General features: G+C 42.3%; 2 protein-coding genes, 1 long non-coding RNA gene and 1 pseudogene across 6 annotated transcripts; 1 reads left to right on the forward strand and 3 right to left on the reverse strand.

The window, feature by feature from the left end:
• Window positions 1–1,280: 1,280 nt before the first annotated feature.
• Window positions 1,281–9,014, reverse strand: LOC136462619 (uncharacterized). The gene is made up of 4 exons (XM_066461694.1): window positions 8,971–9,014; window positions 8,346–8,847; window positions 7,833–8,244; window positions 1,281–1,576 (listed from the first exon to the last, which is right to left on the reverse strand). Exons 1-4 carry the CDS (start codon window positions 9,012–9,014, stop codon window positions 1,281–1,283), a joined length of 1,254 nt encoding a protein of 417 aa, XP_066317791.1.
• On the reverse strand, window positions 3,885–4,629 carry LOC136510551 (uncharacterized; annotated as a pseudogene).
• Window positions 9,015–9,602: 588 nt separating the features above from the next.
• LOC136492678 (uncharacterized) lies at window positions 9,603–10,899 on the reverse strand. The gene is made up of 3 exons (XR_010768163.1): window positions 10,867–10,899; window positions 10,234–10,299; window positions 9,603–9,896 (listed from the first exon to the last, which is right to left on the reverse strand). It is a non-coding gene; the product is annotated as an uncharacterized lncRNA (long non-coding RNA).
• A 5,157-nt stretch (window positions 10,900–16,056) lies between these two features.
• LOC136540142 (uncharacterized) lies at window positions 16,057–19,962 on the forward strand. Of its 4 annotated transcripts, none has more exons than XM_066532153.1 (6): window positions 16,057–16,822; window positions 16,858–16,981; window positions 17,070–17,175; window positions 17,311–17,649; window positions 17,733–18,735; window positions 18,817–19,711. In XM_066532153.1, exons 1-6 carry the CDS (start codon window positions 16,797–16,799, stop codon window positions 18,884–18,886), a joined length of 1,668 nt encoding a protein of 555 aa, XP_066388250.1. In that variant the 5' UTR covers window positions 16,057–16,796; the 3' UTR covers window positions 18,887–19,711. The 4 variants fall into 4 exon arrangements, 2 of the variants coding, with proteins under 2 accessions (XP_066388250.1, XP_066388237.1); XM_066532140.1 differs by having other exon boundaries at window positions 16,057–16,743; window positions 16,797–16,822; window positions 17,070–17,649; XR_010779880.1 differs by adding an exon at window positions 19,718–19,962 and having other exon boundaries at window positions 16,058–16,822; window positions 17,070–17,649; window positions 18,817–19,435.
• Window positions 19,963–21,086: the final 1,124 nt, after the last annotated feature.

The raw sequence follows: 21,086 nt of genomic DNA on the forward strand, positions 1-21,086 counted from the left end.
GGACCATGCTAGCTGTGCCTGGAAGATGCAGTATATATGCTGTCCTCTGAGTTTTATTGTATTATTGATCCGGCTGGAATTCAGGCTCAGGGTTTTTATTTGGCTGCACACCTTGATGTTAATTGACCAGTATATATATGTGCTGCCTAGATCCTGCAATAGTGGGCTTGCACTAACCCATTCACACCAACAGCGGAGCAGGCCATGGATGCCGACCATCATTGTTCAGCATTACTCTTCAGAGCCGTTTTCCCAACAATTTGTTTATTGTGCATGCTTTCATCATCCTAATAATCGAAATAAGTGTTCTACATTTAAAGTCCTGAACACAGCAACTGAGAATTAATATGAAGAAGTTGATGGGCGGTAGTCTGCAGTTTGGCTGCTCTTTCGTGCTATTCTCTGACTAGGAGGGAGATTAATTTGACATATTCCTTGCACAGGATATTGTAATCTGAGGGAGTGAGTGGTCAGGTCAAAACTCAAAATTTTGTTCTACTTTTAATGAAGGGATGAGAAGGAAAATGTCACTAGTTATTTAATGCAACGGAAGTCTAAACCATTCAATACGGATAACTGAGCACAAGTCGCAGCTAGCCTTTGTTTGCATCTGCTCAGCTGTTGAAAACAGGGTTTGTTTGCTTAATGAAATAAACTCCCTTTATCTAGAAAAAATCTTTGATTGATTGATCTACTGATTTATTAGTCTGACACAAGAGTCTTTGAGTCTTTTTCTCTCGTGGGCTCTGTTCCTGTTCCCTCACCTGACAAAAATAAGAGCGGGCGCTTTTAACAGACTTGGGCCTCTTTCAGGCTGCCTGACTCCTGCCTAGGACGGCCCATGCACGGTCTTGTGGGCCTTTCGGGTACACACATGTTTAAAAAAAAAATCTTGTCACTCTCGATTGCACGGTCTACGAATGGGAGAAATATTGGTGGCAGCCGACATCTTCAAATGCAAGTATTCTTATCATTTTCTACTGATGCATTACGGTTAGCTTGGATTAAAAACGAAATTGGGTGTGCACAAACAAACCTTCAGGATTTGTTTCAGGATTAGATAGATGCCAGGATGTACTTTTGCATTAGACTGAGAGCTTTTGTTAACCAGGTGGCAAATGCTTTTGATTGCCTTCTAACCTAGGTCAGTAGGTGGTAAACTTGGTTGTAGCTAGTTACACTCTTTTGGTAGAAGCAAGTAGAATATATTAAGTTGCTAATTAGGAGTACGTACAAGGGCTGCAATGATCCTGACTTTTATATCAGTAAATACAATGTTACTAAGTCCTTTGTGTTATGTAATGATCCCACATCCTTCTTGCTATGTCATCTCGCTTTTGATTCCCAGCTTGTCTAGAGTTATTGAATGCTTGAGTATCACCATTATAGTTCAGATCTCCATTTGGCACGTCAACAATCTGGTTTGCATCAATTTCAACATTGGAGTTACTTGGCCACAACATATCCCCGTTGTGTAGGCGTATGAAGTTGTGTAGAACACAACAAGCAACTGTTATGTCCACTTGCTTATTAACTGGGTAGTGTGCACCAGTTCTCAGAATAGGAAACCTCATTTCGAACGCTGCCATCGTAATTCTTCGAGTTTGGAAATATACCATTGCTATTTGCGATATTGTAAATATGCCATTACAATTCATGTGAAACGTGATTCATGCCATTAAGTACCCTTTCAGGCGTTCGTATATGGCAACAATTTTGGTATGGCCCGTATTGCCCCTACCTCATCCGACTTGCACGTTCTAGACCGAGTCTGCCCCGGAACACGCACCTATCCAGTCGCCGTAGCACCGCCGCGCGTCGCATTGCCTGCGGCGTCCGCTCCTTGGTCGGCACCGTACCTAGCTGACCCGTCTGTTGCATAGGATTGCCCAGCTGACCCGTCTGAACAAAGCATATACCATAAAAAGGTCACAGATAATTTGATAACAAGTTAAAAACATCTGATAATTTGATAACAAGTTGAACACACTGAACAAAACATATGACATATAAAAGGTCACAGATAAGTTGATAAGAAGTTGACAGACTAGTACCTGAACTTTAATTGACTACAAGTTCACATGACTTTAACTGAATACAATACAAGTTCACAAGACTTTAACTAAACAAAGCACGACTTGATTAATAAAATTCAAAAGCACGGCCTGATTTCTAGTTCAAAAGAACGACCTGATTATAGGTTCACAATCACAGCTTGATTACACACAGCAACCATAAAAAGCACTCGACGTTAAGATTCAGGAATCAGTGACTTGAGCAGTGAGTTAGGTATTAAGGAACTGTGACAAGCTCTTGACAACTATAGGCTGTGGTGCGGCGGTAGCCTTTTGTTGCTTTTTTTTCACTAGAGTCTTCTTCTTCTTGGGCGTCTCCTTCCTTTTGGGGCTCTTTTTCTTCTTTTGTGCTGCCTTCTTCTTCACCTCTGACGGCCCAGCAGTGTCATCTTCTTGCCGTTTCCTACATAGTATAGTGGTTAGCACTAGGTTCAGTACAGAATGCACAAGAAATGCTTTGAGAATGAGTCACTAACCTCTTGTTCTGTGATCTGCCCCCAATTTCTCCATGGGAGTCGACCTCAGCAAATTTGCAAGTCTTGGCAAAGTGGCCGAAGTCACCACACCTTTTGCACTTCACCTTTTTCTTGTTCTCTTTCCCTTCAAGGCAGCCCCTAATTCTCTGTACTCTTGGTCTGCCCGGTGGTCTTCCTAGCAAGGGTAGAAATATTGTGAACCCAAGATCCACCACAGGCCACTGTGTTCTGTCTAGAAAAGGCTCTACTCTTCCTTCATAAGCAGACCTAAATCTTGCTACAGAATAATATTCATGCACATAGTCTTCTATTTTCATTCCCCTATTGGACAATATCCAAGCTGATGCATGCTTGCAGGGCTTGCCTGTGAGCTATCACTCTCTACATGAACATGAATGATGTTGGAGATCAACTGTGTGTCTCCTCTGTCACTTCAGACATGTCTTCATCACTACTTTACCTTAACCACTTTGAGATTATTGCTGATAGCATTCAACTCCTTCATGATACTAGGGAGTATACCGTCACGCATTTTCCTAGCAATCTTCCTCCTCAAAAACCTCTTCTCCATGATGAGCTCTCTCAGGCCATCAACCAATTCGTGCAGCAACAGTCCTTTCATGTGTCTGATCTGAGCATTAAAGCTCTTAGATACATTGTTGGTCAAGTAGTCACATTTACTCTTCTCTGAAAACCCACATCTGTACCACAGTCTATTGTGATGCTGCTCCAAGAATTCTATGACATCTGGTGCAACATAAAATATCTTCTTCATGTGCCACTTGAATAGCCCCTCTGTGTAGCTTCTTGCTGCTGGGTACAAATGATCAGTGAACACGTCTCCCTGATAGTGTTTCATGAAATTTGAATACAAGTGCCTCGTGCATTCTCTGTACTCAGCTTGTGGGAACGCCGCTCCCACTGCACTTCCTAAACCTTTACAAGCATCTGTACATATCACTAAGCCTTTAGGTGATCCTATAGCTTTATGCAACTACTCCATAAACCATTTCCAATTATCCCCTGTCTCTGAGTCAAAAATGGCGTAAGCCAGATGATACAACCAGTTGTGCCCATCTATAGCAGTAGCTGAAGCCAACTGCCCAATGTATTTACCATTTAAGCATGTGGCATCTACCCCTACAAATGGTCTGCAACCTACCAAAAATCCATCTACACAAGGCTTTAAGGCTACAAAAATCCTTTTGAATCTCTGCTTCTTATTCCCTTGTACCTCTATTTCTACAATGCTTCCTGGTGAACTAAGCTCCATTTGTGCTTTCCAGTTCACCAACAATTAAAAACTTTCCTGAAGAGCTAGCTTCATACCTGCTCATGCCTTAGAATACTTCAACTTGATGCCGTAATCATCTTCCAGTTTGTCCCTAGCATCCTTGGCACCTTTGTTTGGATTTTTCTTGAGCCATTCTATCAACCTACTAGCACACCAGTCTTGTGTTACCATTTTTCCTTCTCTTAGCTTTGTAGTAGGACAGTTATGCTCAGCAGGCAATACTTTAATCTACAACAAAATTAAATAGAAAAATACATGTTACAAAAATGTACCAAAAATAGTTTAGAATACAAAAATAAGAATACACAGGTTGTACCTCTATTGTTTTGCCATCATGAATCCTTGACGCATGTATTCTCCATGGGCAGCCCTCAGCTTTGCACTTGGCAATGAACCTAGTCTTGTCAGTCTTCAGATAAGCAAATTCAAATCCAGTGATCACAGCATAGTGCCTCACATCTTTCCTGAATGCTATGATATCAGGAAACAAGGCACCTTTCACAATGTTGGGATTGTCTAGATCATGAAGGACATTTATCTCCTAAGGATCTGCATCATTAACTTCTACCTCAAGAGGAACACCTCCTTCAGCATGAATATAATCAGAATTGTCATCAACTGGTTGTGTTGCAATGGCATTTGTGGTTGGCTGTGCAGGTGGTACTGAGATATAGATGTGTTCATCATCAACGCCCACGTACTCCTCTTCATTATCAAACATGTCTGGCTCCCTGGTAGGCTCAAAGTCTAGCTCCTTTGTTGTAGTTTCAGTAGGTTCTGGCATGTTTTTTGTGGCTCTAGGAGCCTCTATATTGTGTTTTTTGGGTTCAGGGGCCTCTGGCTTATGTGGTGGATTCACTTGGCTAGGTTGGTCATCATCGAGAGGAATCACACACAGAGGTTCTAGCTCAGCATAGTCATCAGCAGTAGATATTGAATTGTCAAATACACCTACCAAGACCTGGCAACACATCTCAGCCTTATACATAGAAAACATATCTAGCAAGTCTCTGTCATTCACTAATCGGACATCTTCTCCCAAATTCTTGTCAAAGAACCACAATCTGCCACACTGTCGAGATGACCATTGCACCTCTTTGGCTAAAACATCCATCAACAAGTCTATGGTTAAAGCACCTATGTCCACCTCCCACTTAATCAGAAATGCCTTTTTGTATGTTTTCCTACCCAGGGAGTCTGTGGTACTGAAACCTTGAACTTTAATCTCTAGCATGAACAACTCAGGCATAGCACGAAGAATGAAAATGTAAGGGGGAAATCCCACAGCAAAAATGGGTCCATCCCCAACTTCTCTAGTCATACCGAGGGAAGATTTTGCGGGAGTTAAGAGATTACCTGGCCTTGTTGCCTGCCATGACCGATGAACTGCTCCCACACAGGTCGCCTATCACGACGAAGCCTACCATTTTGCTTAAGCCGCGACCATGGACTCGAATCGATGTGCATACTTGGGCCACGTCCTGCTGAATCTTGCTCCACCGCCGCTGAATCCGAGTCCTACGAAGCCTCCATCCACGCCTGCATAGCCTGCACCGTGTTGAGCTAACTCGCCCACGCCGCGCCACCACCGACTCGCCCGCGCCGCCGCCTTGCGTGGGTTAGGGTTCAGGGACGGGGAGAGACCAAGAGAGGAGACGAGAGAAAGAAAGCGAAGCGAGTGACTTGACTCCCTGTCTAGCTCATGTAAGTCAGGATGAGGCAGGGTGAAAGCTCTAGTTTGGTTTTGGTTAATTGATGAAACCCTAAGTGCTAACCTAGTTTATCAAGATGATCATGAGATAGGTAGCACTACTCCAAGTGATGAAGCAATGACGAAGATCATGACAATGGTGATGATATAATGCTTGAACTTGGAAAAGAAGAAAGAGAAAAACAAAAGGCTCAAGGCAAAGGTATAAAATGTAGGAGCCATTTTATTTTAGTGATCAAGACACTTAGTGAGTGTGATCACATTTAGGATCGATAGCCGTACTATTAAGAGGAGTGAAACTCGTATCAGAATGCGGTTATCAAAAGTGCCACTAGATGCTCTAACTCATTGCATATGCATTTATGATCTAGTGGAGTGCTAACATCCTTAAAAATGTTTGTGAAAATACGCTAACATATGTGCACAAGGTGATACACTTGGTGGTTGGCACATTTGATCAAGGGTGGTGAAGTTTAGGTGCAAGGGTAAGAAACTCCACCGGCGGAGTGTCCGCTCGTAGAGTGCGGACAGTCCGACGGTGCCACCGACGCCCTAGACAGAAAAGTTAGAGGTCACTGCAAGTGACCGGACGCTGGCCTCGGATTGGACCGGTGCGTCCGGTCAGCGGCAGCAGAGGGTGTGCGTTTCGGTCTTATGACCGGACGCTGGGTCGCTCAGCGACCGGACGCTGAAAGACTGCGTCCGGTCGAGCTGGCTTAACGACACAGTACCTAGGGTATTGCACCGGACGCTGGTCTGTGTCCGGTCAAGGTGGACCGGACGCGTCCGGTCAAAGAAATACGCCTCGAGGAGCTTACTGGAAACGACCGGACGCTGGGGCTTTAGCGTCCGGTCAGTTTTGCCGGTGCGTCCGGTCAGCTTCGTAGCCGTTAAAATCTGACGAACAGCGTTTGAAGCTGGTGACACGTGGCGTCCATCGGGCGACCGGACACTGAGGGCCAGCGTCCGGTCAGTCTGACCGGAGCGTTCGGTCAGCCCGTGTTATGCCCAGTGAAGGGGTATAACGGCTCTATTTCATGGGGGCTTCTATTTAAGCCCCATGACCGGCTCAAGCTCACTCTCTTGCACATTTTTATTGATATAGCAACCTTGTGAGCTTAGCCAAAGCACTCCCACTCATCTCCATCATTGATCCATCATCTTTGTGAGATTGGGAGAGAATCCAAGTGCATTGCTTAAGTGATTGCATCTAGAGGCACTTGGTATTCGTGTTGCACTGCGGATTTTGCTTGTTTCTCTTGGTGGTTGCCACCACCTAGATGGTTGGAGCAGCGGTGGAGGATTGGCACGAGTTGGTGATTGTTCGTGGCCATCTCCGGTGATTGTAAGGGGAGTTGTACCTTCCCCGGCGGAGTGCCGAAAGGTAACTCTAGTAAATTGCTCGTGTCATTGAGTTACCTCACTTGTGGGTCGGTTCTTGCGGCGCCCGACGTGCGGGCTTAGCGGGTGATGCTAATTAGCCGCCGAACCACCAAGTGAGTGGTCGACACAACGAGGACTAGCGTGTTGGCAAACACGTGAACCTCGGGAGAAAAATCATCGTGTCAACCTTTTCTTCCCGTTGGTTTGCTTCCCTTTACACAAGCTTGCAATTACTTTTACATATATTAAGATTGTGTAGTTGCTCTTATAATTAGATAGCTTGTGTAGCTTGCTAATTACCTTCTTGCTTGTGTAGCATAGAAGTAGCTCCCTTGCGTGGCTAATTTGGTTTTAGTAACCTTGTTAGTCACATTGCTTAGTTTGTGTAGCTAAGTATTTGCGCTCTCTAATTAAGCATTGGTTGCCTTGTTATTGAGCATTGCTAGTAAGCTTAGTTTGCTTTGTGCTTTTGCTTACTAGCATAGGTAGGAGCTCCCTCATAGCTTAAAGTACTAGTGGCATAGGTTTGTGTGACCTTGCTCCTAGAATTGATTAGGAGAGCTCTAGCTAGCCCGGCACCTTTGTTGCATAATTGTTATCTTTGCAAGGTGCTAGTGAATATATATAGAAGGGTATAGTCTTGGCTAGACCGATAGTTTTAATTCCGCATTTGTATCGGTTAGCCAACGTGATTAAGTTTTAGAAAAGACTATTCACCCCCCCCTCTAGTCCGCCATCTCGACCTGGCCATACAAAAAATGTTGCCGTATACGAACGCCTGAAAGGGTACTTAGTGGCATGAATCACGTTTCACAGGAATTGTAATGGCATATTTACAATATCGCGAATAGCAATGGTATATTTCCAAACTCGAAGAATTACGATGGCAGCGTTTAATATGCCAACTGCCCTCTCAATATGGTTCCTTAGCTGTGCATGTCGAAGATTGAACAATTCTTTGTAATCCCGAGGCTTTTGATTAGCTCTTCCTTGTTCCTGTAGATGATATCTTGTTCCACGATATGGCGCAAGAAATTGTGTCGTGTTTGCATAACCTGCATCTACTAGAAAAAATTTACCAGGAGGCACTTCAAAGCCATGGTTAAGTGCATCTTGTAGAACTCTTGCATCTGAAGCTGATCCCTCCCAGCCGGCATGTACATGTACATGTACAAATTTTAGATCGAAGTCACATGCTAGCATAACATTCTGAGATAGTGTTTGCTTTCTATTCCGATATGGTTCTTGCTGATCCAGCAGAAGTATCATTGGTATGTGAGTCCCATCAATACAATCAACACAGCCCTATGGAAATAAAAAATTGCATGGTTTATATAGTATATTATCTTTAAGTAGTTTGTGTGACCTTCTGAAATTTAAAAATCAAATTGTGCATTTGTTCATACCTGAAAGAAGGGGTGGAATTTTAGTCTTCGCAAAATCTGGTGCGGGTGTAGGGAAGGTGGGCGTATATATACACATGTAAGCTGTGTAATTGCATCAAGCACTGCTCCAAAATGGCGACTTATTGTTTCTCCACTGTGCCAAAACTCATATTGCAAGGTCTCATTACTTGCATTTTTCACTAGTGCATATAAGAATATAGCAACCTTCACTTCTACTGAGATGGCCCTTGAATCAGCAAGTAGTTGCTTCTCACGCAACTTATTGACCAAAGCTTGGAAAACACCAACTTCCATTCGGAAGTTCCTTTTACTTAGGCTCTCGTGGCCTATTAAGATTTCATGAACACGCTCAGCTCCTGACAATTTTGATGTATGTATGGGATTCTTACTAGATGATGGGTGTGATGAATCTTCTATGGTAGGGAGAACAAACAACATGAACTCATCTTCATGTGATCGTCGTCGATAGTTTGGATCCATGACTAACACAATGGAAACCCAACTAGGGATACTCAAATATGTTGCAGGTTCGCTTTACAGATGTCTACCACCTAATATATAGTAGAGAGCAAAAAAGGAAATAAGTCATCCATCAGTACATAAATAAAAGTTCATATATATTTACAGAAATTGAAATGAAGTGTCTATGCCAGTCAGATCTCTTGTCATGCTTTGTGACCGACCAGATTTGGAGAGGAGCTAGCTGTATATGACAGAAGGCTTTCTTGTGGTGTTTTGTGACTGAGCAGATGTGGAGACACTACTGGAAACCACATTATCCCTGTGTGCTCAAAAACCATCAAGGAAGTTAAAAAAACCGCTAGGGAAATAAATTTTGTCGGGCAACCAACAGGCAAATCCCATCAAGGATAGCTCGACAAAGAAATTATTTTTGCCTTTGAGTTTCCCATCAGAAAGATATCTCTGACGGTATTATTTTGACAGCAAGCTCACAGAAAAAATGTGCGTCCTTGGGTTTAGGAAACCGTCAAGTTAAATGTTTTCCCGTCAAAGATATAAGTATTTTCTCTGTGGGTTTCGTACAATACTCTGTCAGGCGACCCTCAGGAAATATATAGCTTTTTCTGTCGCCGCCACACTATTTCTCTGTAGGTTGGCCTTCAAGGTATTTGTAATTTTTCTGTCACAATAGAACCATCAAAGAAAACTGGTTGTTGACAGAAAATTGACACCATTCTCATTGATTTCCAGCTGATTCCAAGAATCACAAATGTACCAAACAACATAAGACACATTTATAGCATATAGATTAGAATTTCCACCAAATCATTGTACCACCATCCTACCACCAGCACATGCTTCCTAAGTTATTCATGTACAACCATGTTACATGCCACGTCTTGGTTTTAGCTAAGACCATCTAACATTGTACTAATAAGTGATCTAAGCTCAACCATACATGTTCAGAAGACAAAAGACAGCTACTAACACATAAGCTGTTCAAAAGACAAGTCCTCGCCGTCCATATGTCCTCGCTGTCCATGTCGCACCATAGGTGTCCCCATCAACATGAGATGAACTAGTGGGTAGCTGCAAAACAGATAGTACTATGTAAGTATGAGTTGGACTTTAAATTTTCTATAGATTAAAAGGGTAACCTACGCATTCCATAGCATTGCTTATGGAATTGTTCTCTGTAACTGTTTTGACTGAACTGAGTGCTATTTGAGTGATTCTCGATCTAGTAAAAACTATCTGATCTAGTGTATCTATAAAACACTAATCTTCCTTTGGTAAATACTATATAAGTACCTTGATAGGTCACTATGTAGGTACCATGATAGGTCAATAAAAAAGTATGAAATATTACTAAATGAACTGATTACAAAGAAGGGTAAAGAGAAAATACATGAGAATGTTTTAGCACCTTGTGATGCCATTGTCACTGACAAGGGGCTGGATGTCCTCACCATAAGCCGTCTCGTTAGCAATTCTATAGCATCACACTTATCAAGCATGGGAATACTTAAACAGAATGTGTATTATTAGCTCATGAAGTACAATCCTAGTGGAAAAACTCCACAGGAAATTTCTTACTAACCCTAATGTTCTGTACAATACTAGCTACTGAACCAAATTATGCAGGACCTACTATTTAACCAAGTCATGCAGGATCTCATCTTTGCATTTTCCTCTATAAAACTCGATCATTTATAGGAACTGACTAGCAATCATTAGAGTTAAAAAAGAAGATAGTAGTGTGCAAAAGATAATGAGGCATAGCTGATTGGAATGTATTATAATTTAAGGACATCATTTTTTCCATAATGGAAAATCAGTTTCAGCTTTAATTTAAACTAGAATGAAACTCAACTTACCAACTCATCATTGCAAGAACAAGATATGTTAATATAGTAGTAGACTCAAGGTGACATGCTTGGACAACACTACCATACTAAAATTGATCACTTAGAATAGGTACAGAGAAGATCGTATCTCCTTCTTTGAAAATAAAAAATTCATTACACTAAAAATACAAGGCCATACACAAAGATCAAACCTGAGCAGCTTTTTAAGCATTCATGGTGCATTAATCATGCCAACTTGTCATCTAGGTTCTCCTTCAGTACGTCCTTGTAGTACACCTTGACAGCATCCACACGAGCTTGGTACAAAATAGAGAAGTACACAATACATAGGCAATACCATATACATTAATAAAGGTTCAATACAGTAGATCCTAGGCATGGAGAACACAAAGTTCACAAAATAGAGAGTACAATACACAAAAAACTACAGTAAACATTGAAATTCACCTACATTTCGCTCATTATGCATTAAGTTAATGTTGTGTGGGAGCTTTAACTTAGAAAAGTATGGAAGTTGCCTAAAGCAGCTCACAAAAGTCCAATTGTGTAGTTTTCCATAGTTTGGTGTATCATCTACAAACTTCTATAGATGGTCTTTCACTTCCTGCCCTGTTAAGCGCCTAGGTTGTTCCTCAAGCACTATTGTGTTCCTATGAAATGCATTAGCTTGCATTCTAAATGGATGATCTATAGGAAGGAAGCGTCTATGTCAATCAAACCAACAAGCCTTACGTCCATGACAGAGTTGAAATCCTTGGCAACCATATCCACATGGACATGCTAATTTGCCATTGGTGCTCCATCCAGCAAAGTCTCCATAAGCACGAAAATCATGCACTGACCAAAGGTAACTTGCCCTCATTGTAAAGCTGTGCTTGAGTGAAGCATCCTTTGTTTGGACCCCCACCCATAGTTTTTTTAGTTCATCGACCAAGGGCTGCATCAGAATATTCAATTTCCTTCTAGGATGCTCAGGGCCAGGGACTACAAGGGCAACAAAAATATACTTTGGTCTTAGGAGTATGCCTGGGGGTAGATTTAGTGGAGCAATGAACACCGGCCAACATGAGTATGCAGCAGCATTCAAGCTAAATGGTGTGAAGCCATCAGTGCAAATAGCAAGTCGCACATTTATAGGCTCCCTTCCAAAATCTGGAAAGTCCACATTAAATTGCTGCCATGCTTCTCCATCACAAGGGTGGACTATTTTACCTGACGTGGAGTGATTGTGCGATCGCATTAGCTTGGCTATTTCTTCATGTGCATACAACCTTTGTAGTCTATCCGTTATTGGAAGATAACGCAAAACTTTGTGTGCAACTTTGTTCCGGCCTTCTTCAAATCGATTGGCATTACAGAAGTCACATTTATCTTTGTTCTTGTTATCTCCATAGAAAAGCATGCAATTGTTATAGCACACATCAATTTTAACATATGGCATACCCAGGCCATCTAGCATTTTTTTGACTCATAGAAGTTCTTTGGCAACTTAGAGTCCGGAGGCAGGAGTTCATGGATTATTTCTAAGAAATCATCATAGTGGTCAATTGACATATTGTACATTGACTTCACAGCAAGCAAGTGAGCTACAACAGAAAGTGACGAGTGGGTAGTTTTATCATGCACCAATTCATCAGCATTAGCAACCATTCTATAAAAGGCTTGGGTAGAGGATGTTGGCGTATCATCTATAGCTGGTGGATGTTCACCAACCAGATCAAATAGCATATCATCCATACGGTCAACTTCATTACAACCCTCCTCAGTACCTACAGTGCTATGTTCATCATGACTAACAAGACTCTCACCATGTTCTGTCCATGTTTCATAGCCTTCTCTAAAATCAAATTTAAACAAATGAAGCTCTATAGTATTCCTTTTCTGCCTAAAGTAGTTCCGGCACATGGCACAAGGACACTTGATGGTATCATTTTCAACCACATCCGATAAAGAGAATGCATGGTTCAAGAATTTAGTTGTTTCATCAACCCATTCATTAGAGGGAAGTTTACCATGTTGCCAACCATTATACATCCACGAGCGTGACATTTGAACTATCTTTGTATTGCAAATATAAAATTTTAATTGTTAATTTAGACCATGCATATAGGCATACAACATATCTAGGAATGTGTCATATCTATCATTCCATAACAAAAGACGTGTATACCAACCAAATTAACAAATGTACACCGGTGGCAATCACAAGATAGCAGCAGTGTGTAATAAAAGCATACCAATCATATTAAATAGTGATAACTGATGGCAATCACAAGACGATGACAGCAATGTGTAATAAAAGAGAATGAGCATCACAACATAGCAGAGCACATTCATAAACACAACAAAAAGTAAGAACTTTACCTTTAACCAGAAAGCCAATTCACACCACTTTGTTATGGGTTGTAGTGATGATGAAGTATTTTTTGACTACTACACAAATCGCAGAAGCTTATTTTAACCTGTGTCAAACAAATAAAAATAGTGCACTATGCATAAGTTGTACTGATGAACAGCCTATACAATATAAAGGCAATACTGATGAACAGCTTATCATGTTATTGATAAAAAAAATAAAGTAACACTTATCTTAATCAAGACAACAGTGAAACACTAATTCTAATAACAGCTATTTAGCTGTATGTCAAATTAGTAGTGCATTTGTTAGATGCCTTCAATTTGCCGCTCAACATACATCCACATAAAACCAGCCCAATGTATGAATGAATCAAACTACAAACCCCCTAATCTACCAATGAAACAAGCCCCGAGATGGCACCACTGCTCTCTCTGCCCTTCCAGAACCATTGCTATCCCTTTCCTCCAAGAACCACTAAGTTCCTCCCTGCATTAATCATGTGTGCTATGAATGAAACAAAAAAAATAGATCTATATATTTTTTTCTCTCTATAAACTAACAAGGTTACTGGTGTGCTACTGCTGATAGCTACGGCGCCTGCCATAGCTTGCTACAGGGTGGATGCGCCCCTCATTCTCAACACATGGGAGTATTTCAAGAAAATACATAGGCCAGCACCTGGCTTTCCATATCACAGCATAGATCGAGTTTTTTATTTTAAGAAACAACAAATCTCCCTGTAGGAAAATCAAATCTACCACAACATAGATCTAGTTTTGTGGAAAAGGGATTGGTCAAGATGAGGGTTAGGAGGAATAGAGACTTACCACAGAACCTGGAAGATGTAGTTCAATACGAGATGCAGATGGTTGTCGCAGAGGCATCGTGCTGTCCTCCTCTACCTTGGCCGCCTTCGCGTCAGCGGCGGCCGACGCCGGGGGCCTCCGCAGTGGCTTCAGCTCAGTAGAGGGCGCTAGAGGCGGCGCCTCCAGATCCAGATGGAGGAAGTGGTGGCTAGTGCTGTAGCCCTATGGATCTTGGAGAGGGATAAACGAACTAGCTGCTTGGTGAATGGCCTCACGGGGGATGCGGAATATGTGGCGGCCGGAGGGAAAGGGAGTGCGGCGGCCGGAGGGAAAGGGAGGAGACCGAGAGAAGGGACGGAGTTTTGGAGACCGTTTCGATATGCTGGGTGGACTCATGGGGATGGGGTTGGGGATTTATTTTTAATTTGTTTTTTTAGGGGTCAGGACTGTGGTATGCACGGCTATTATGCACACCAACTGAAAATCTCGCGCGGCAACTGAAAATATTGCGCGCCAAACAATTAACCTGTGGATACACCGACAGAATAATGTGTCAGCACACAAAAAAAAATTCTTTATTATCCTGAGAGGACTATATACCGACAGGGAAATCTGCATTTTTCTGTGAGGAAGGCGACCCGACCGAGTAATTATATTTTGGGAGAATTGTGTTCTTGCCCTTGTTCAGTACTCCAATTGTGATTTTGCCCCTATTTTTTTAACTTTGTGTTTTTGCCCTTGTTATTTTGAACTGAAGTGTCCGTCTGCCCCTGCTTTGGACGTCCGTCAGATGGCCATCGAATAGATGAATTAAAAAATTCCAAACCTGAAAAGGAAAGTCCAAATGCCAAGACTGCCCCTTATCCTTTCTGGCTGTTTCTCGACTCCATCGGACCGCATCGGAGAGGGAGGGAGCGGGCGGCGCGGTTCTAGGCGGCGGAGCGTGCAGCGTGGGTGCGGTGGCTCGAAGCAGCGTCGGCATCAGGGCGGGCAGAGCAGGTGCGGCATCGGGGCGACGTGGGCGCAGAGCGGGCCGGGGCGCAAGGGCGGGCGGAGCGGCATCAGGGCGGGCAGAGCGGGTGGATCTGGTTCCTGGACGCGGCTCCCGACGACGCCTGGCCACGGGTCTCCGCGGCGCCCATCTCCGGCTCCCGACGGGTGAGCGACTGCGCCCGCCTTGAATTGAATCCTTCCTTATTCGTGCTCCCCTTGCTTCCGACGGAATCTCGATTCGTATCCTCACAAGTACTAACTTTTGCCCTGTTATCCCACCTGAGCTCTGGTGCCAAACTGACCACCAGGTTACATAAGATTGATGTTATTGCTGCCAACAAAATTCTGAGCCATTCCAATAAATAAACCCTAGATAATCTGTAATGCAAGGAAAGGTAAACAACAGACGCACCTTAGCTTCCTTAACAAAATTCCTCTTGAATGAGCAAAACAGAATCTTCCTCTGACCTGGTTTAAGGCCATCAACCATTGAAGGTATCGATCGCTGCAGGTCCGCCATGGAGAAGAGTATCAGCTCTTTGTTGATGAAATCACTATACTTGACTTTTTTCTCTTGTTGGTCAATATACGTTCCAGGCTAAAAATCAGTTTGCAGATTTAGTGTTGATCCAGCATAAACAAACCTTGTAGTATTTTATAGTCCATGAACTTGCACTTGCTCCTAAATTTGTTCTCCATTCTTCATACTCTGGCATTGTGTAAAATGATTTCGTAGTTTTACCTCTGGTTGCCTGGACAAGTGAGTCCAACGGTGGATTGGCAGTTCTGTGATCCTCAGTGTAGTGTTGTCAACAACCTCAATTATTCTGGTGATGGTATACATGGAACCAGCTACCTTTGTATGTTCCAATTGTTGTTGTCAGCTTAAACTTCTTCACTAGTCCTTCTTCCTTAGCTATATTCATATTTCCCTCACTTAATTGGAGCTCAATGTAAATGTCTTCATTATCACCTTGCATTGTGAAATCCTGTAAAATAGTCTTAGATATTGACTATGTTCATTTTGGTGCGAGATAGGCGCATGGCTCAGTTCTGCTACGTGGATGGCGCCGACGACAGCTTAACGCACGGGATCTGTCAAATCGACCAACATGGAAGAGCAAAGGTGGTTTCAGCAAACCCTAACCATTATCTACTGTTGGGTTTTTTTTTGCCAGAGAGTGCATTGTTGATGGTTTGAGTTGGATAAACTAACCGCATACTACGTCTGTGGTTTGTAGGCCAAATCACAGGGGTATACGAGTTGTAGTTAGAATTCGATCTTTTTTCAGCTTGCCAGACAATGGTCCAAAGTCATGGCAGCAGGGTAAAACTTTGCCAACTAAAGTTGTTGATGACATACATAGCTTTGGGCTGCTGCAGTTGGTTGATTTCGTAGCTGAGCATTGCATGTGGGGGTCTAAGCAATACATAACCTTATGGCGTGATTTGGAAAATGATTCATTTGAGATGAAAACTGATGAACATCTTTTAGAGTGGTTTGTACTCAATGTAGACAAGGGGGTAGCTTGCATCAATGCCCAGATAAATGATTTTGAAGGGCCACTGCAGTTTTCACCAACCAAACGTAGGTGTCATCCTAATGTGAGGAGTAGAATACACCTAATTGAGGGGAGCACAAATGAGGGAGCCACCACAAATGAGGGAGCAACAAATGATGATGATGATGATGAGGGGGTAGGCGATGATGATGAGGGGGTAGGAGATGATGAGGAGGTTGGAGATGATGATAAGGGGGTAGGAGATGAGGAGGAGGTTGGAGATGATGATAAGGGCATATTCTCTGACAGCAGCTATGACACTGATTTAGGAGCATCTTCTGACTCTGATGATGATTGCTCTGATCCAGAGTTTGATCCTGATGGTGAAATACTTGATGATGTAGATGAGTATGATGCTCCCATGTTTTTGTATGATCCTGATGATCCATGCATTGATGTAGATGTGGTGTTTCCAGATGTTGATCAGTGCAAGTCTGCAGTTACACATCATGCTATCTTGCATGACCATGCTTTTAAGGTTGTCAAAAAAGATCAAGAAAGATTCAGAGCCATATGCAAGAGAGCTGATGAGGGTTGTAAGTGGTCTTTTTTCGCGTCTACAAGCAAGAAGTACGTTGGATGCAAGGTAATTTGGTCCTCTTTCCATAATGTAGTGTATTGACTTGAGATGTAATTTGCTAACAAAATGTTGGATTGTCATTATTATGTTGTAGGTGAAGACAAGTGGACCAAAGCACACTTGTGGTTCTTTCAACAAGTGTGGTCAGTCCATGGCCTCAAATAGATGGGTTTGTGATAGAGTTGTGGACTTACTGCGGGATGACCCTGAAATGGGTCCAAAGGGATTGCAAGATGAGTTAAAGAAGAAGTACTCAGTGGATATTCCATATGATAGAGTCTATAGAGGAAAGATGAGAGCACTTGATATCATATATGGGAAGTGGGAAGATTCTTATGACTTGATTCCTACTTATCAAGCTGAGCTTCTGAGGTCAGTGCCTGGCAGTGTGGTTGAAATGGAGACTGAGGAGCACAATGGCCATGTATGTTTCATGAGATTCTTTGTTGCTCTAAAGCCATGCATTGATGGGTTTTTACAAGGATGCAGACCATACATTGCCATGGATGCAACTCACTTGACAGGCAGGTCAAGAGGTCAGTTAGCAGCAGCTGTTGCAGTAGATGGTCACAATCGGTTATTCCCAGTGGCATATGGGGTGATTGAGACCGAGTCTAAGGAAAGTTGGACTTGGTTCGTCCAAAACTTGAAAAAAGCAATTGGTACTCCTCCAGGTGTGTACCTATGACTGCTATTTGCCTGTTTTCCTTCAAGTTTAAATTGTTGTTACCTAACATATGTCAATTATGTCACACAGGTTTGGTCATCAGTACAGATGCAGGCAAGGGAATTGAAGTTGCTGTTGAAGATGTCTATCTAGGAATTGAGCATAGAGAGTGTATGAGGCATTTGTGGAAGAACATGAAGAAAAGTTACAGTGGCACTCTTTATGGGAAGAATATGTGGGCAGCTGCCAAGAGCTTCACAACTGCCAAGTTCAACTTCTTCATGAGGAATATAGAAGAGAAGGATCCCAAGGCACTTGAATGGTTGGATGAGAACCATCCATACATATGGAGTAGAAGCAAATTCTTAGAAGATTGCAAGGTAGATTACATCAACAATAATCTTTCTGAGAGTTTCAATAGTTGGGTGTCAAAAACAAAGGAACATCATATTGTGGAAATGCATGACAAGATAAGACAAATGGTCATTGAGAAATTTGTCTTGAGATCAAAGAATGCTAGAAAGATGTCTGGAAAAATAATCCCAGATATCATCAAAGATCTGAATGCTAAATCGAAGGTCATTAAGGACCATGATGTCTTAATTTGTGGGCCTGGAAAAGCAGAAGTGACAGTCAACAGATTTAGGCATGCAGTTAACTTGGAATTAAAGACATGTACCTGTAGGGCTTGGCAAGTGACTGGAAAGCCTTGCAGCCATGCTCTAGCTTTCATTGCAAAGCTTAGTAGAGAGGTTCAAATGGATGACTTTGTCCATGAATACTTCTCTATTGAAAGGTTGAGAAAGGCATATGCAGGTACTTTCAGTCCAATGACATCCAAAGATCTTTGGCCACGTGTTGACTTAGGCTACAAAATCCATAAGCCTAAATTGAGAAGGAAACCTGGGAGACCTAAAAAGTCTAGGTTCAAGGCATATGATGAGGTCAGTAGTAGCAAGAAAAGAAGATTGTGTTCTGAGTGCCATGAACCAGGGCATTTAGCCAAGACTTGCCAAGGAGGTCTCACTGCTAGTCAAAAGAGAAGGCTCAATTCTTCACAACATGGATCACAAGAGGACAACGATGACCCAATGTAAGTCATGGTTCTATTGGTGCTCACTTCTACTCGTGGCATAATATGATAATATTGAAATCATGTTTCCTCTCTTTTTAGTGCAAGTGCTACTGGGAGGGGAAGGGGAAGAGGAAGAGGAAGGGGAAGGGGAAGGGGAAGAGGAAGATAATCAGGAGAGGGCAGCAGTGAGCCAATGTAAGTCATGGTTCTATTGGTGCTCACTTCTACTCGTGGCATAATCTGATAATATTGAAATCATGTTTCCTCTCTTTTTAGTGCAAGTGCTACTGGGAGGGGAAGGGGAAGAGGAAGAGGAAGGGGAAGGGGAAGGGGAAGAGGAAGAGAATCAGGAGAGGGCAGCAGTGAGCCAATGTAAGTCATGGTGCAGTTGCTACTATTGTGTAAGTAGAAGATTGTAGAAAGTATCTAAATTAACATGACATCAAGTGATTTGGACTCCTCTTTGATTCTATAAACTCTGCTGGTGCAATATCCTGTAGATCTGTACTCCAAATAGCGTATAGTTGAGATAGCAGTGTAGGCACTAGTGTTTAGTAGGTCCTGCTAGCATTGAAGAGCAGTCCTTTGTAAGCTTTGGCAATTTGAAATGTGCCCTTCGCTCTATAAAGTCTGGTGGTCGCTGGTATACAACTGAAGCAGCATGGATCAAGATGCGGGCAGTCAGACCCCAGATTAAGTACTTCTGGATTCCTTTCTCGTAAGTGAAGTAATGAACTGTGAATGCCTGGCCCATCTTCTCTCGCTCCTCGGATGTCCTGTTCTCATCCTGTGCCATTCATAGCCAATTGGCCATGGGATAAATGGATCTAAGGTTCAAATGAAAATGACACAGACCTTTTGGTATTTGCAATTGTTAGTTCTGCCTGTCAACCTATCATAGTTTGCTATTCTCTACAGTAATGTAGTTACACACTATCATGATCCATGCACTTATTTGTTGATGTAATCATTACTAACCAACCTGTTCAATGCTTTTCAGAGGGAGGGGAAGAGGAGGGCGAACAGGAGGAAGGCTAGCTAGTTTGTTAGGTCTCTAGGTGGTCCTTGAATGAGATGGATGTAGCTTTTGTGCACATGTTTACATGGTGCAGACTTGTTTCTTTTGTGGATATGTTGACATGGTGCAGTTGCTTTTGTGGACATGTGACATGGTGTAGACCTGTAGCTTTTGTGGACATGTTTTTTTTCACAACTTTTGTGGACATGTTGACATGTACGGTAGACTTTGAAATGTTGTGGTTCTCCATGATTTTTCTTATGTGTTTTATATGTGCTTTATATTGTTGTCATGATGCTAGCAAAATATAGCAAAGGTGCTGCCAAAATTTTGAATATTTATCAATATTAAATCTGAGTTCAAATAATTGCAATATGGCATACAATAAAAAAGTCTAATTCCAAATCAGGGTAAAATCACAATTAGGCATAACAAACAGGGATAAAATCGCATGGGCATTTATGTCCTTTTGTACAAAGTTTAACACCGTTAGGGGTGGATGACGGAGCAGGGGCAAACTGGTGCTTTGTGAATGAAACAGTAGGGGTAAATTCACAAAGTCAAAAAAAACAGGGGTAAAATCACAATTTCGATATAAAACAAGGGTACAAACGCAAGAGCCCCTTATATTTTCTCTGTGAGCCTTTCGAGACGCGTCAGGGAAAATAAATGGCCCACATGAATAAAGTAGTTTCTAGTAGTGAGATGAGCTACTTGGTCTCTTCAGGATGCAAATGAGACGTATGAAGTTTGTGTGCTGCTGGATGTATTTATAACTCCATGTAACGGCTGCATGTATTTGTAACTCCATGTAACGGTTAGTGTCTGATTTGAATGCAACGGCTAGCAAGAGCTTCTCAAACGTGTCCAGGACAAGTCCTTTGTTTCTCCTGTGGTGCTGCCAAAGAGCAGCTGTTTTACTTTCCTGTGTTTTTGAACCGCCCTTGTTTAGTTCCAAAAATTTTTCTTAAAAAGTGCTACAGTACCTATCACATCGAATCTTGCGATACGTGTATGGAGCATTAAATATAGACGAAAAAAAACTAATTGCACAGTTTGGTTAGAAATTGCGAGACGAACGTTTTGAGCCTAATTAGTCCATGATTGAACACTAATTATCAAATAAAAACAAAAGTACTACAGTAGTCCAAATTCCAAAATTCAGCCAACTAAACACGTGCTCTATGTGATTGGAGAAACCTAGCACGTCATTTCCTATGTTTTTCCTATCCCTGTATGTTTCCTATCCTGTGATCAAAGAGGCCGGGCCTTAACATGAAGACGAATACCTGTCCGGTCCAGCCCATTTCAATTCTTTTGTTGTACTCCACGTTGATGGGTGAGATTAGTT

The sequence above is a fragment of the Miscanthus floridulus genome, chromosome 1, assembly GCF_019320115.1.
Source record: "Miscanthus floridulus cultivar M001 chromosome 1, ASM1932011v1, whole genome shotgun sequence".
NCBI lineage: Eukaryota > Viridiplantae > Streptophyta > Magnoliopsida > Poales > Poaceae > Miscanthus > Miscanthus floridulus.

Bases quoted from the DNA above. Each gene is read 5' to 3' on its own strand.
- LOC136462619 (XM_066461694.1), bottom strand. From the start codon at position 9,014: ATGACAAGAGATCTGACTGGCATAGACACTTCATTTCAATTTCT. The intron at 8,848-8,970 runs GTAAATATATAT...GAGTATCCCTAG, and splicing joins GACACTTCATTTCAATTTCT to TTGGGTTTCCATTGTGTTAG. The intron at 8,245-8,345 runs GTATGAACAAAT...TTATTTCCATAG, and splicing joins AATTCCACCCCTTCTTTCAG to GGCTGTGTTGATTGTATTGA.
- LOC136540142 (XM_066532140.1), top strand. From the start codon at position 16,797: ATGTGGTGTTTCCAGATGTTGATCAG. The intron at 16,982-17,069 runs GTAATTTGGTCC...ATTATGTTGTAG, and splicing joins AGAAGTACGTTGGATGCAAG to GTGAAGACAAGTGGACCAAA. The intron at 17,650-17,732 runs GTGTGTACCTAT...TATGTCACACAG, and splicing joins AGCAATTGGTACTCCTCCAG to GTTTGGTCATCAGTACAGAT.